The sequence below is a fragment of the Staurois parvus genome, unplaced genomic scaffold (genome assembly GCF_062004578.1).
Source record: "Staurois parvus isolate SC_StPar_1 unplaced genomic scaffold, SC_StPar_1.0 ptg000147l, whole genome shotgun sequence".
NCBI lineage: Eukaryota > Metazoa > Chordata > Amphibia > Anura > Ranidae > Staurois > Staurois parvus.
Window position 1 is genome coordinate 7,847,703 of NW_028317943.1, and position 17,100 is coordinate 7,864,802.

At 42.3% G+C, this 17,100-nt stretch overlaps 1 protein-coding gene across 2 annotated transcripts in view; it reads right to left on the reverse strand.

The window, feature by feature from the left end:
• The window catches only part of NELL2 (neural EGFL like 2), a 347,194-nt gene extending 333,328 nt beyond the window's left edge, over positions 1 to 13,866 (reverse strand). For both annotated transcript variants that reach the window (XM_089674010.1, XM_089674009.1), the window contains exons 1-2: positions 13,625 to 13,866; positions 13,152 to 13,280 (exon numbers count right to left, since the gene is read on the reverse strand). In XM_089674010.1, coding sequence (XP_089530136.1) covers positions 13,152 to 13,280; positions 13,625 to 13,673 — 178 coding nt within the window. In that variant the 5' untranslated portion in view covers positions 13,674 to 13,866. The remainder of the gene's footprint in view (positions 1 to 13,151; positions 13,281 to 13,624) is intronic.
• Positions 13,867 to 17,100: the final 3,234 nt, after the last annotated feature.

The following is a 17,100-nucleotide window of genomic DNA, read 5'->3' on the forward strand; positions in this document are numbered from 1 at the left end:
TCTCATTTATGTAAAGAACTTTCTAAACATCCTCTTTTTCATTTTCATTTTCCAGAGCATGCTTACATTTTATTAGCTGCTATGGAGTAATACTGACTGTTCTCATTTCAAACACTTTGAGGCACTATTTTTCACTTGAAGGCTGCCACCCAAAAGTTATACTTTAGTCACGGAGTCTGAGGGGCTGACTTACTGACATGGCTTCTTTTAATTTCCTCCGTAGATTTCATCTGTGCTCTCCCCAACGTTGAAATTGAAGATGCAGTTGCCCACCTTTCAGGTTTTCCCCACTATGCCTACTGATTTTTTTATTATAAAAAATAAAATATCTAGCAAGAAAAATCCCTTTTTAATATAGCCACAATAGGCATGCAGATTAGAACAGATATATCATATAAATCCTGCTATTATAAGAAACTATTAGATTTTAACTATTAAATATCAATTTGAGGTGGACTGACTATTTTAAAGTGCTCCATGGGCTCCTTTATAGATTGATATAGCTCAAAGATGTATCCTGCAGGAGGTTGATGTATTTTGAAAACTTCATCCTGAAGGTACTTTGGAAACATGAGGACTGGAAAATTAATAAAGCTTAAAGTGATTGTAAAAGGCAGAGTTTTTTAAAATAACAAATCATGTCATACTTACCTGCTCTGTGCAGTGGTTTTAATAGAGCAGCCCCAATCTTCCCCGCCAGTGCTCCTAGACCCCTCCTCCTGCCAAGTGCCCCCACAACAAGCAAGTTGCTATAGGGGCTCCCAAGTTGCTGCTCTGTGTGTCCATTCACACAGAGCTGCGGCTCAGCCCCACCCATGCTCTCTCATTATTGGCTGTGGCTGTGAATGAAAGTAGTAGGAGCCAACGGCTCCTGCCTCAGCCAATGAGGGGAAGAAACCTGGGACAGTTGAGGCTCTCATGCACTTTGCTGGATCAACGGGGGCTCAGGTAAATATTGGAGGCAGTGGCTGCTGCACACAGAAGGTTTTTTACCTTCGTATATAGAATTATAAAGCTTACAGCCACTTTAAAAACTGAACTCCAAGTCAACAGCTAAAACAGAGCTCTAATATATATATATATATATATATATATATATATATATATAAAATGGAGCGATTTTACCTGACAAAGGGTCTGTATTTATGTCCATCCGGTCCCAAGATTTATGCAGCCCATTAACATGGCAGAGCCAGGTGGATGACACAACTTACAGCTGAGGACCGTATCATCTGTTAGCATGTTCCTTGTTAACACAGCTGCACTGAGCATGTTTGATTAGCTCTCAGTTCTGGCTTTCCCTCGCCAAATGAATGCTGCTGAATAGGGGATTGCAAGAGAATGGTCCTGGGTCAAATTCAGGTACTTTTGGAGTTTAGCTGTGAAAGTGCTTACACAAAGCTGAGTTTAGACTTGATTGTTTCACCTTTGCAAGGCAGCTATATGACCAATTAAAGCCCATCTCCAGGCATGACATCACCCAAGCATAGATCTTGGTGCATAAAATGCATCATTGTTTAAAAGCCAACAATTAGTTAAAGAGGGGTGGGGGGTGTCGGGTGCCCCGGAGATAAAGTCAGAGATCCTGTGTCACATATATAAATTTTATTTACTATGTGATACAGAAATATACAGTATCAGTAGTATATAACTCTAGAATATTGTATATATGCAATCTGGAATTCCATAACTTATGTCAGCTGCACCTTAAATTTACAGCTGTATAATGCCTAGAGAGTTCTGAGTCCTAAAGTCTATCCATGATCAACTAAAATCATACATTTCCACATTGTATGTCAATTTTTCTGGTTTATTAATCTGAAGGATTGAACTTCGTAAATGTACTTCGTGAATATTCCCACACAATTACTTCCTTGAATCCTGTGCAATGTACTCACTATGCCCTGTGAGTAGGCACTACAGTAAAGTGTCACACATTTCATAGAGCCTGCCTTCTGAACTACAGAGGTGCTAAGAGGAGTCAGTACAGGAATTACTGCTTGTAAACCACAAGGTACCATGGGATATGTAGTCCTTAACCACTTACCCTCCTAAGGATTTACCCCCCTTCAAGACCAGGCTTTCTTTTGGTGGTATTTGATCGCCTGTGCATTTTTATTTTTTGTGCTATAAGCAAAAAAAGGACCGACAATTTTGAGAACAAAAAAACTTTTGCTAATAAACATGTCCAGTAAAAAATAAAAAAAAAATAAAATGTCGTCAAATTTAGGCCAAAATGTATTCTGCTGCATGTCTTTGCTAAAAAAAAAAAAAAAAAAAAAAAAAAAAAAAAAAATCACAATAAATGTAAATTAATTGGTTTACATGAAAGTTATAGCATTTACAAATGGCGGTATAGATAATGGAATTTGTTTTCTACTAGTAATGGCAGTGATTAGCGACTTTTAGTGGGACTGCGGCAGACATTCTGACACTGGGGGGACCTACTTGGTGTCAATGCCAGTGACACCAATACAGTTTTCAGTGCTAAAAAAAAAAAAAAAAAGCACTGGCACTGTACTAATGGCACTGGGCAGGAAGGGGTTAATGTGAGGGGCGATCAAAGGGTTAACTGTGTGGTGGGAGTGTTTTACTAGAGGGAGGGGGGGTGTTCTTCACTGTAAGCACACTGATCGGGATGGCTGTACTGTACACAGCCATTCTGAGCAGTGTACTCGATTTGACAGGGAGGAAGATTGTAAACAAAACAATCCCCGTCAGAGATGCTCAGTAGTCACCGGGCGCCGGCAGGTAATTACTGGCCGGGACCCGGTGATTGACATCCGCATCCACGAATGGCGGCGCGGGTAGGGCGTGCACGCACCCCTTACTCGGAAATTCAAAATCACATTTTAGATATTTATATATTACACACACATGCGTGATTTTGTGCACAGGTGCCACCCTGTAGCAGTATATGTCAGGACGCGGGTGTTCTGCGGCATCGCGTCGGGCGGCGCATGCACAGAACACCAGCACTTACCACCAGGTGAGCGATAGGACCTGGGCGCGCACGGCGGCGGCGATGTTCGCACATGCGCACTCACGATCGCGGACACGCGCCTGGCACCAATGACAGCGCGAGGCGGGCTATTTAAATGTGGAATCAGGTTTGTCAGAATGCCGTTTGGTCTTATTACCTTGTTCCTGATTCTGTGTTCCTGTGTAATCCGTTGCCGACCTCTGCTTGTTCCTGATCCTGCTATTCTCCTGATTAACCCCTGGCTTGCCCGACTACTCTTTTGCTTGATCCCTAGTACTGCGCTGCCTGCATCCTGTTGAACCTGGCTTGTGACCCGACCATCCTCTGCTCGCTCTTTCTGTACCTCGCTGCCCGCACAATACCGACCCGGCCTGTCTGACCATGCATACCTCACCCGACCATCCATCCATCCATCCCGCTCGGATCATACCAGTAGGTCTGTCTGCCTCTTCCAATCAGATTCCGGTACCTGCACTCCCCTGCCAGTACTCTCTACCACCGCCGGTCACACTCGGGGGTCGTGACCTGGTTCCAGTCTGCACCAAGTCCATCCCCACCATCAGGGGCCCTGGTGAACAGCAGGCTGGGACTTAGACCCCGCGCCCTGAGGAAATCCGTGCAGTGGGCTGCTAGAGACTCTGCCAGGTGGCACCTAACAGTATATCTGCTATGGGGTGGCACTAAAGCAGTTAAGTAAAACATCAACCATGCAGGGAATCCAGGAAGTTGTGCAAAGAGATGGCCAGCAGATAGGCAGCTCTCATGAAAGACGATTTTTCAAATAATCTTATAATAGATTGTCAAAAATAACTATTGTTTGAATTGCTATTACAATGCAGAAGCTATAAAAGGAAAAGTGTAAGCTGTGACCATAGAGCTCCTTTAGTGCCAGTTCACATATATGCGGATTGGATGCAGTTTGAATCGCACCCAATCCACATGACTTATCAAATAACATTGCTTCCTATGGCACCTGTTCACATATATCCAGTGCACTGGCAATGTGGATTCAGTACAGATTGAAAAACAAAAAGGTCCTGTCCAATTTCTGAGCATTGCAGTCCAGATCAGGTGCGGATTACAGGCTATTGACTTCTATGGGAACCATTTCTGAATCGCACATAACAGTTGTGACCAGGATTTCAGTTCAGGATGAGGTTTCAGCGCAGTTTGGCTCTAATCTTCTCCCCCCTCCACCTCAGCAAAACCAAAAAAAGCCTTGCAAAACCGTATCCAAAACGGACCCTGACCCTGTAAACTGTACAATTCACAGCAGTGTTCTGAACCGCTGAACAAGTAGATTGCAATCCGCACTGAAACCGGACCTTGAAATCTGGAATGCACTTGTGAATCAGCACTTAAAGCGTATTTCCACTATTACAGACAAATTGTGATTCACATTTGTTACATGGTCCTAAATAATACAAATTTGGAGGATTCACCAAAGGGAGTGTGTAGCTTCAAGCACTACACCTCAGAGCCTGAAAAAAGAGAAGCAGCAAGCACAACCGTCTAGCTGTGGCCTAGTAGATAGACTAGGATGGGAAAAATTGTGACGGCATAACAAAAAGACAGAACATCAAGAAGGCATGCCACTGCTGTCGATGCGCCCTGTATTTGAGCCCGCATTGTGAGGGAAGGTATTTGAGAGGAACCCATTGCTTGGAGGAGGATCTTGATTAAAGTCGGTGGAGACAGTGGAGTATCAATATCCTGGCAGATATATATTATATATATATAAAGTTTTGTGACCTGCAAGGGTCGAATGTGGAAGGTGAGGGGGCACTTTGGCTATTAATGAGGGGAGTCACTTCAAGAGTCACGAAGAGCACAATTGCAGCATGGAATGAAACCATAACCACAGTGTATTGAACACTTTTATTATTTTGCACAGTGTGGCATCACTAATAATTTTTAATTTGATTTTGCATTATATTTTTTGTATAACATTTATCACTTTGCACAGTCTAAGTGTCATTCTGTTGAATATCACTATTGGCCACTAGGGGGTGTAGAATTTATGTGGGGGATTTTGCACTAGATTTATATAGATTGTTTATTATTTAATTTATCATGGAAGGACATAAATTGAGCGCTTCATCATTTATATAATTTGTTAATACAAATTGCGGGTTACCTTTATAAATGCTTTCACCTGGTTAGTGGAGTGGTCTGACATGCAGAAGTTTAATTGGTTATTCTGGATTACTTCACTGAAAGCCCAACTCCACACAAAAGTTTAGATCTTGTTTTGCGTAAAGTGGGAACTGGTTAGAGACCATTTCATGTTTCTATTGCCATCTGTGTTCTTATTAAAAGTGATTCTAAAAGTAATTAAAAGTAGTTCTAAAGTCATCACATTTTTGTTTTTATAACTTAAAGTGATTCTAAAAGATCTTTTTTTTTGTATAATAACAAACATGTCTATATTTACCTGCTGTGTGCAGTGGTTTTGCACAGAACAGCCTGGATCCTCTTCTTCTCAGGTCCCCCCACAGGCTCTCTTGGCCCCTCGCTCCTGTCTGGTGCCCCCACAGCAAGCAGTTTGCTATGGGCGCACCCACTGCTCCATGTGTCAGCACATGGAGCCACGGCTCTGCCCCACCCCACTCTCCTCACTGGCTTTGATTGACAGTCTCAGCCAATGAGGAGGCAAAGACCTGGAACAGCCGAGGCTGTCATTCACATCGCTGGATCGCGATGAGGCTCAGTAAGTATTGAGGGGGCTTGGGGAGCTGCACCTCACAGAAGGTTATTAGGCCTTTACAACCACTTTAATGCATTTTGTACATTAAAAAGGTTAAAAAAAAAAAACACAACACCCCTTTCAGTGCCGGTTTCTCCCCCTCCCCCACATAAAAAAAACTAACCCAGTATCAATCCAGCGCTGTGCCCTTCTGCAGGTCTTCTCTCTTCTTTCACAGGCTTGACAGATTACCAGGAGTCATTGGCTTCTGCCACTGTCAGTCAAATTTAGTAAGGAGGGAGCGGGGGCGGGGCCGAGCCGCATTGCATGTGTCAATGGATACACACGGGTGCCACCATAGGAAGCCTTCCCATGCTTGCAAAAACAGAAGCGGAAGCGGAGGAGCCCATAGCACAGGCGGGTTACCAAAAAGGAGGATGTTTAGGGTTGCTCTGGGGAATACCTTTGCACAGAGAAGGTACATGTTTTTCATTTTAGGGAGGGAAAAAAAAAAGTAACTTTACACGCGCTTTAAGTACCTTCTCACTGTCAGGACAATCGCTCCAAAAGGGTAAAAAGACAGAAAATGTTTAGAAAACTGGGAAAGAGTAACACCAATTGAACTATGTTTTATAGAAGTTATGTCTCCTGGTCTTGATGACAGTTGCCCCCCATTATTTTTTGTAAGGGCACAAAATCTCCCATTTTGGGAGGAGGTGTCACAGACAGAACACAGCTGATAAATTTTAATTCTTCCCTATTCTTTCCTGAATAATGCTGACAGGGGGAGCAGAGCGATCTCTAAATAGGATTTGGCTGCTCGTTTGTACAGTAGAATGAAAAGAGCAAGTTACATTGTGTGACCAATTATTGCTAGATCATGGCTTCGCTTTAATATAGGCAAATGGCCTAAGGCAACTTGGTCAGAAAATCAATAACAGGAGCACAATATTAACGGCAATCCCCACATGGACGTACAGACATGTCTTCTTTGACTAGGGTGTTAAGCAGAAAATCACCCTGCTTAGTATTCTCTGCCAAATCGAAATGAGTGAGTGAGCAGAGGAATATTTGACATCACTGACATACAGTAGAGTGCTTGTTCCAGTCGATGCTTCCTGCACAGGCGTACTGCGGGATGTCCTTGGCACCTGTGACTAATGCACATTATATTTCTGTTCTACACTAGATTGCAGTAGTGGCAGGAGCACCAAATACAATATACATTCCTGCTTTAAGACATCAAGCCTTTTGTATTGGCTGCCACCCAAGCTTTTAGTGAACTGAATCAGCAATACAAGAGATTCAATATCCTACACGCCATCATTCCAATTTGAAACCGGGCAGTTAAAAGAATATGTAGTGCACTGGCTGCACCAAGGCAGCAAATCTCACTCCTGTCCACATATACATCATCAGCTACACAAGACAGCACTGTCATCTGAAACGATGCTGAACTGGCCATTAAAACTGGTAGACCCAGAGCATAAATGAGCTCTTACCAGTGCTAGCTTTATAGAACAAAATCCTGGCAGATAAAGTACACCAGCTCGCTTGTCCAAATAAACTTTGTTTTGACCTAAAGAGAAGGTTTGTGAAACTTTGTAGTTCTTTTAGGATAGGTTCACATATGTGCGGGTGGTGCAGCTGCGGATCCGCATGAAAATCCGTGCAGCCGCACCACTTGCACAGAGGAATGCGGAGCCGCAGGTGGGTGCCATTAGTTCTAATGGCATGCCGCCCACACTGGAAAATGCAACCGTACTGAGGTTCCCGTACGGGCTGTGTTTTCAGAAGAAGTACAGGGACTTCTTCCCTGCGTGCCACAGGGTACGGGAGTCCATTCAAATGAATGGGCTCTCATTCCCACGCAAAACGCGGCCCACACATATGTGAACCAGGGGTTAGACATCTTGCACTCTGAGCATTTACCCCAGTGCACGAGACTCCTGCATTTAGGTGTGGGCAGAAGGCCTATTGTTTTCAACAGAGATGGTTTCCACTGAGGCGATATGGCCAATTTACTGGAGGAGTTGAGAAAAGTTCACACAAACTGTGCATATTCACTTTAATTACCCAGGTATGTGCAGATTTAATACGCAAATTGGGATTTGCTTTTCACCTGATTGGATAATTGAGGTGAATAGTCACACAATTTATTGTTTTAACCTTTTCAACTATTGTGGGCATATAATCAGCATGTTTGTAGAGATGTAGTGTGTTCATTAACTTCTTCACACCGAGCGAGCACAAATCTGCAGCCTCTCAGCGGCTGGGCCTTGAAACCGAGCGCCCGCATATTTGCGTACCATTTGTAAACAAACATGTGCTGAGAGCACACACCCTTCGTGCTCCCGGCACGTGTCGGCGCCCCATAGAAAGGTCCCGATATCTCCTTGTGATCGGGACCTTTCCGGTCACGTGACTGCCATGACAGCCAATCATGTCGGTCACATGACCATAACCCCGTCCCGCCTCCCAGCATCAGAAACCCCTTAAAGGGCCGGGAGACGGCGGCGCAAAGGGGTTAAGGTGTTACTAAACCCACAACAGTAAAATCAGTCTGTAAATGCAGTAAGGCTTTTTCCACTTGTGACACAACTCTTCATTCTTTGTACACTGGATGATTCACACAATTAACCTCAGGCCGGCTACCTCCTCTCCCCTATTTGATGCATTTATGCTCTAATGCTGCACAAATAATGTATTAAATATAAGCAACTACAAAGTCAACTTCTGTATTTTCGCCTGATTTGAAACTAGGAGTATCTAAACTCCTAATAGTCACTGGTGTTGTATATTCCAAAGACTGATGACCTGTTGGACCCTGGACAACCAGGCCTGGCACTGCACCAGCCAGTTATGGTCACAAGTGGGTTCCATTAAGAAATATGCAAGTACTACTCACTTTTCCGTGAATAACGGAAGACACATGCAACTGCAGTTTTCCAAGTTTTACTTATTTGAAGACCATGTTCTGAAATAGATGGTTGTGGACATTTTAAAGTAAAGTAAACTAAACCTTAATTACAACAAATTCAGCAATATTTATGTATGCTCTGTAATCCTGCATAGATAACATGCAACTATAAAGTTGACTTTGGTATTTTCTCTTGATCCAAAACTAGGAGGAGTATCTAAGATCCTAAACCTGACCAGTAGTGTTGTATGTACAAAAAATGATGATCTGATGGAGTACCTACCCTCATTTTGTCACCACACCAAATACCAAGAGTGTCGACTTACCAAAGAGAGTGAAACATCAAGTCTTTTTAGCTCTACTGCTGGGTTGACGTGGTTACCATTAACGTCAATGGAGTCTTTGAAAACAACACATAGGGGTCGATTTACTAAAACTGGAGAGTGCAAAATCTGGCGCAACTCTGCAAAGAGACCAATCAGCTTCCAGTTTTTTTTGTCAAAGTCTAATTGAACAAGCTGAAGTTAGAAGCCAATTGGCTGCCATGCACAGCTAAACCAGATTTAGCACTCTCCAGTTTTAGTAAATCAACCTCATTGTAAAATATTACAACACTATTTAAGGCTAGGTTCACACTTTTGCATGTTGCATCTTTCCAGTGCTTTTTGTGTTTTTGAAAATGAATTTTGCCTTTTTCCAATAGGAAAGTAATGACTTTGCCACTTTAATGCGACTTGGATGCAACTTTGATGCTACTTGAGTGCCAGAGAATGTAAAATTGGATCAAAGTCATACTACATCATCTGAACTGTCATACTATTAGCAAAAAAATTGCAGCGGAGTTGCACCCATCCAAAGTCATGTCAAAACTCAATACCTTCCTATTGGCAAAAATGGTTTAAAAAAAGTTAAAATAAAATTAAAAAAACAAAAACACGCACTATCCACATATCCATTGAAGCCTATTGAGCCAATAAAGCACCTTGTTGCACTTTTAAAAAAGTCCCTGACCCTTTCCAAAAACAGAGACTGAAAAACACACAGATGTGAACATGCCCCATAGAAAACCATGTTAAATGGTCTGTATAGCGCTTCTGCAAAATGCACTAAAATATGCATAGGTGTGAAAAAACTGATTAAAATGGACTTGTATACTGCAGCTTCAACAATACATTCAGGTATCCTATTCCCTCTCATCAACCAGAGATACCAAAATACCAGTCTTGGTTGGCTCCTGCAACTGACCTGATCCAAATTAAACATGCAAATATTGATTTTACTGCTATCTTAAATTCATACCAGGAGAAAACACATTCTTTCCTATATCCATTTAATTTTTTTATGCCAAATAAGTATTTTATGCCAGATCATTAATCATACATTGGTGGATTCTAGACAACCAGGACTGGCACTGTACCATGATGCATTTGTTACAATAGATTGTACCACACATATAGATACAAAACAAAATAAATGACATATATGACGACAGTGAAATGATACATGGGAAGGGGAGGTTTGGTTGTAATTTTATATTTGTTCCATCATTAAAATGTTGTATAAATAAATGGATGCACCATATGAAAATACGATTTTCTTTCCTATTATTTACCAAGAAAACTTTTTTTTTTTTTTTAATTACCACTGCAAAAAGCAACATAATAAGTTGTTACCTATAGTAACTCCAGAATACCATTTCAGTATACTTAAGCTGCTGAGGGCTGATTGTATTTTATGACTCATTGCACATCAATGCTTCTTGTAGCACCAGGATAGCAAGCTTACAATCAAATCATATAATCCTTTTTTGTTCTTTTCGTAGTTTCAATAATAGAAGATGATGACATATATTAAATGTTTTTATCAGGTAAGCATACAAAATGGCATGTACTATTGCATGTAAATCCCACTCTAAAATAAGGCTGAGTCATTAGCAAACACCATAGGAACACTGCCGTGGTCCCTTAACGCCCCATCTCTCACGCACATGAAATAGAGCCATCCAACTTTCACAAACCAATTTTGTTTTCACCATAAGTCACAGGTTCCCAGCAGCATTAATCTCCCTGATCAGGGTAGTGTGCCTTATTATTCATTGCTTCCCCAGACTCAAATCAACCATCTGCCAGCCTCAGTCCTGCTGTACATTAATTAAGGGGCCATCAATCAGTAAAAAGCAAGCGGTTGCAAAAGAGCCCTGACACTTGAGTGGGGAAAGCGTATAGTTAAGGTGGATGATCTGTGCAGCCCAGTTCAGGTGAATCATGGCTCGTCTAATTGGAAAGTTAGCAGCGATTGTTAGTGAATATAAAGCTGTCAAAGTCGGGCGCAATCTTATCATTATAGTAGATTGCTATTATTGTTATAGAAGCCAAAATATAAAACCTCACTACAATGGTAAAAGCTGACCCAACACATACAGCAGCACATGTCCAGATGGGCAGCATTACAAGGATTTCAAAGATACACTGCTGTTATACATTCATCTCTTAACAACATTTTCCCAAAGGAACAGAAATATAATATAAACACTGGTGACATTTATAAACAATATAGACAGACAAGTACTGTTCCTTGTCCATGTTAAATAAAAACCCCAGGGAGAATAAAGTATAGGGTCCAACGCACACATATGGAAATAGGAGTATATGATACAACTGGGCAGCATGGGCATTTTTTATACTAGAACATAAACTGACCATACACTATGCAATCTGATTGTACAATCCCCTTTACGGCCGGTTCACGCGACAGAAATGCAGTCCGGGTAGGGTTGCCACCTCATCCCTTTAAAACTGAACATATAGTAATTACCAGGGGCAGACTGACAACTCATGGGGCCCCCGGGCAATAGGGGATCATAAGGCCCCTGTGTCCTTGCCCAAACTCAAAAAAGCCTATGAAAAAGGTACCAGGGGCATCTCATGGGGCCCCCTACTGTCCCCCTGGCCCTCGAGCAATGTCCAAGTTTCCAAATGGTCAGTCCGCCCCTGGTAATTACACAGGTTCTGTGGCTGACTACGGTGGCACTTAAACTCACTTAGTGCCTTATGTGCATTACATTGACCTCAGAACCTGTGTAATTAATAAGTGTTCAGTTCTAAAGGGATGAGGTGGCAACCCCAAGTCCAGGTGAGTTCTGGATACGTTTTTTGTATGCACGTGTGACACGTTCCAGTGCCTTTTTGATGCGGTCCAGGTCATTTTTTCCTCCCCTCTCTTCAACTTAAATAAGGACATGTGCATTCCGGTGCGTTTTACTGCGTTCCAGTACAGTTCAGAAAAAATGCAGCACGTTCTTTTTTTTTTCCCTGGAACTGCAACGCACTGGAACTGACCACACTGGTGTGAACTATGCTATTGGAAACCATGTAACCTACTATCAATTTTGATGCAGAAAACAAAAAAAATGCACTGGATTGCCTGTGTTGTGAACTGGCCCTTGGGGGTCATCATACACATTACAATCTGACCATACAATCTTTGGATGATCTACTTTTTATTTATCAAAAGTATGTAATATGAGAACCTACCTAATCCTAATGGCCTAAATGGCCAAGCAATTTCTTTCAGGCAGGCCCTTGCACTACATAATTGGTAGCAGATCTAAAGGGGATTGTATAGTAATATATAAGGTGAGCTTTACATTTGCTAATTTTTTGTAACATGGAGGACAAACCTACACAAGGTATTATAACACACATATATATATATATATATACACACATACATACATATACCCACACACACACACACACCAAATCAGGCATCATATAGTTGATGGTAGAACTTAAGGATATTGTACAATCAGATTTTATAATGTATGCTCAGCCTTAAGCTAGTCAAACACTAGACATTAAGCTGGTCATATACTATAGAATCCGAGTGTACAGTCCCAATTAGATTTACCAATAATAGGTTATTGGAGGATACACCTACACAGTCAATTCAATTAGTATCTAATCAGGCAGGCTTTTGCATCACATTGATCTACAGAAGAGTCTCTTATGCAGTTTCCTTTAGATTTACCTTCAACTACATAGAGTAAGGGCCTGCCTGATTGCATACAAATAGAAAATGGTTAGGTTTTACCTCATATTATATGGATTTGGTAAATCTAAAAAGGAAAAGTGTACAAGAAAAATTGTATAATGTATGGTCAGCCTTAGGAGGTAAACAAAATTCACAAAAACAATAAGGGATGGGGGTTCCCCTCAACCCTTGACAGAGGGAAGCTATAAATGTAGCATGTACTGACATAGGATGGAAGAGTTCCTGAGGTAGATAAATACATTTTGGTGAATGTATTGCTGTAGAAGCACAACTTTGTAAAGTGTACTCAAATACTGCCTTGGCACTGTATCTTAGGAACAGATCTTCTTACTATGAGAAGGGAAGCTCTCTCTCTTTCTCTCTCCCCTGCTGTTTAAAGATCATTAATAAGGCATTAGCATATACTGTAGGGACAAAGGACAGCCAAAGCCATCCACAGTGACAAGGACAAGGGAGGCCCCATATGTAGATGATGATGATGAAGAAGAAGTGTGCACACATAGGGTTACCTTGGAAAAGGTAGGCTCTGCTGCTGTTGTGAAGTCCTTGAACCTGCTGCACTCCAGGGGTGGCCTCCCCCAGTTGGAACTCCTCTAGGATGTCAATCTGCAGGGAGGGGTCCACGCCAAAGCCTGCAACTGACCCAACAAAGCGACAGTCGCCAATTACACACCAAAACTAACATTGCATTGTTTGTGCCTAACCTACAGTGTGAACCCCCCAGTGCTAGCTAGGCTCTCAGTACCTGTTAAATGCTGCAGCTTTTTATAGCACATAAAATACACCCCATCCCTGATAGGTGACCTACTTTCCTGGTGCTCCCAAAACTTATTTCCCATTGATTTGCTCTTATTTGTGGTGTTGGATTTCTTACTAATTGCATGCATTTTTTTCCTCCCCTTTTGCTGTGCTATGTATAGAAATACAGCTCATACTTGTTTCTTCAGCAGCCTAGAGAGATACAATAAAAGGCTTCTCTTACCTGGTTTGATGGAAGCAATAAGACAGAGGATGGCCACAATTAACTCCATATTGGTGACGATCCTCTCAGTCCATAGTCTCTGCTTCTGCTTTGGGAAAGCTCAATGAAGAGGCTCCTTCCTAACACAACACAGGGAGCAGCCAGCAGATGAGCCAGCAACTTGGATTCCCCAAAGCTCGCATGATTCCTGAGCAGGCAGATAGAGGAGAGGAGGAACACTCGTTTAACCCAATAAGTGCAAGGCACACACAGCCCGACTTTAATCCACACCGCAGCCCTGCCAGGAGCCAGGCAGATGTGGGAAAGGCTCAGCCCGAACCTGTGCCAGACAATGGCTATGCCTGTTCCGCCTGAGATCTGCTGAAGCAGGGCACTTTAATTGCTACTCCAGGGATTTGGAGGAGGGGAGCAGGGACAGGGTTGCGATGTCCCTTCCTCTCGGGGTCTGAACAATTGTTCCGAACAGCAGCTGATCAGAGCATTCTGTACGCTGCATCTCAGGGATCGCCAGTGCTTACAGGTTGTGTCCTCCTCTGATTGACAGGGGGTGGGCAATGCTTGACTTCATGGGGAGACTTGGGCATCCCTCTGCTCAGCTGTCAGTGGCTACAGGGGAATTGGACATTTACACTTCCCTGCTCTAGGCTGGGGGTGCCTGCAGAAAAAATGGTACATTTGGCCATCCCTGAGCTGAGCTGACAATGTACAGGGGATTGTAAATTTGGGCACTCCTGATCTTAGCTGGGTGTGCCTGCAGGGAAATTGTACGTTTCGGGCACTCCTGATGCTAGCTGAGGATGTCTACAGGGAAACTGTACATTTGGGCACTCCTGACTTCATAGAAAAAACTGTATATTTAGACATTCCTGATCTTAGCTGGGTGTACCTACAGGGAAAATGTACATTTGAGCACTCCTGATGCTAGCTGAAGAGATCTACAGGGAAATTGTACATTTGAGCACTTCTGACTTCATAGAAAAAACTGTAAATTTAGACATTCCAAATCTTAGCTGGGTGTACCTACAGGGAAAATGTACATTTGAGCACTCCTGATGCTATCTGAGGATGTCTACAGGGAAATTGTACATTTGGGCACTCCTGATGCTAGCTGAGGATGTCTCAGGGAAACTGTGCATTTGGGCACTTCTGACTTCATAGAAAAAACTGTATATTTAGACATTCCTGATCTTAGCAGGGTGTACCTACAGGGAAAATGTACATTTGGGCACTCCTGATGCTAGCTGAGGATGTCTACAGGGAAACTGTCCGTTTGGGCACTCCTGACTACATAGAAAAAACTGTACATTTAGGCATCCTTAATCTTGGCTTTGAGTGAACAGGGAGATGGTACATTTGGGTATCCCTGATCTTAGTTGTGTGTGTTCACATAAAAAAACTGTATATTTGGACATTCCTGATCTTAGCTGGGTGTGCCTACAGGGAAAATGTACATTTGAGCACTCCTGATGCTAGCTGAGGATGTCTACAGGGAAACTGTACGTTTGGGCACTCCTGACTACATAGAAAAAACTGTACATTTAGGCATCCCTAATCTTGGCTTTGAGTGAACAGGAAGATGGTACATTTGGGTATCCCTAATCTTAGTTGTGTGTGTTCACATAAAAAAAACTGTATATTTGGACGTGCCTGATCTTAGTTGGGCGTGCCTACATTAAAAGAATGGACATTTGGCCATTTCTGATCTTAGCTGGGTGTGCTTCCGTTAAAAAAAAGTACATTTGGGCATCTCCGATCTCAGCTGTCATTGTACAGGGAAATTATAAATTTGGGTATTCCTGATCTTAGTTGTGTGTCCACATAAAAAACTGTATATTTAGACTTTCCTGATCTTAGCTGGGTGTACCTACAGGGAAAATGTACATTTGAGCACTCCTGATGCTAGCTGAGGATGTCTACGGGGAAATTGTACATTTGGGCACTCCTGATGCTAGCTGAGGATGTCTACAGGGAAACTGTGCATTTGGGCACTTCTGACTTCATAGAAAAAACTGTATATTTAGACATTCCTGATCTTAGCAGGGTGTACCTACAGGGAAAATGTACATTTGAGCACTCCTGATGCTAGCTGAGGATGTCTACAGGGAAACTGTCCGTTTTGGCACTCCTGACTACATAGAAAAAACTGTACATTTAGGCATCCTTAATCTTGGCTTTGAGTGAACAGGGAGATGGTACATTTGGGTATCCCTGATCTTAGTTGTGTGTGTTCACATAAAAAAAACTGTATATTTGGACATTCCTGATCTTAGCTGGGTGTGCCTACAGGGAAAATGTACATTTGAGCACTCCTGATGCTAGCTGAGGATGTCTACAGGGAAACTGTACGTTTGGGCACTCCTGACTACATAGAAAAAACTGTACATTTAGGCATCCCTAATCTTGGCTTTGAGTGAACAGGGAGATGGTACATTTGGGTATCCCTAATCTTAGTTGTGTGTGTTCACATAAAAAAAACTGTATATTTGGACGTGCCTGATCTTAGTTGGGCGTGCCTACATTAAAAGAATGGACATTTGACCATTTCTGATCTTAGCTGGGTGTGCTTCCCTTAAAAAAAAAAGTACATTTGGGCATCTCTGATCTCAGCTGTCATTGTACAGGGAAATTATAAATTTGGGTATTCCTGATCTTAGTTGTGTGTCCACATAAAAAACTGTATATTTAGACTTTCCTGATCTTAGCTGGGTGTACCTACAGGGAAAATGTACATTTGAGCACTCCTGATGCTAGCTGAGGATATCTACAGGGAAATTTTACATTTTGGGCACTCCTGATGCTAGCTGAGGATGTCTACAGGGAAACTACGTTTGGGCACTCCTGACTACATAGAAAAAACTGTACATTCATGCATCCCTAATCTTGGCTTTGAGTGAACAGGGAGATGGTACATTTGGGTATCCCTGATCTTAGTTGTGTGTGTTCACATAAAAAAAACTGTGTATTTGGACGTGCCTGATCTTAGTTGGGCGTGCCTACATTAAAAGAATGGACATTTGACCATTTCTGATCTTAGCTGGGTGTGCTTCCCTTAAAAAAAAAAGTACATTTGGGCATCTCTGATCTCAGCTGTCATTGTACAGGGAAATTATAAATTTGGGTATTCCTGATCTTAGTTGTGTGTCCACATAGAAAACTGTATATTTAGACTTTCCTGATCTTAGCTGGGTGTACCTACAGGGAAAATTTACATTTGAGCACTCCTGATGCTAGCTGAGGATGTCTACAGGAAAGTTGTACGTTTGGGCACTCCTGACTGAAAGGAATTGGCTCCTCTCGTTCCTTCCTGTAGCTACCGACTCCCGTCAGTCCCCTGGCCCTGACCAATGTCTGTCCACAGGCCCGGAGTTCCCTTTGAGACACAAGAAATTGCACACAGACACAAGGTGGTATCTCAGAAGGAACTGAATTTATTCTTCCGTGTTCAAACTTATATATGAAACTTAAAACAATACATG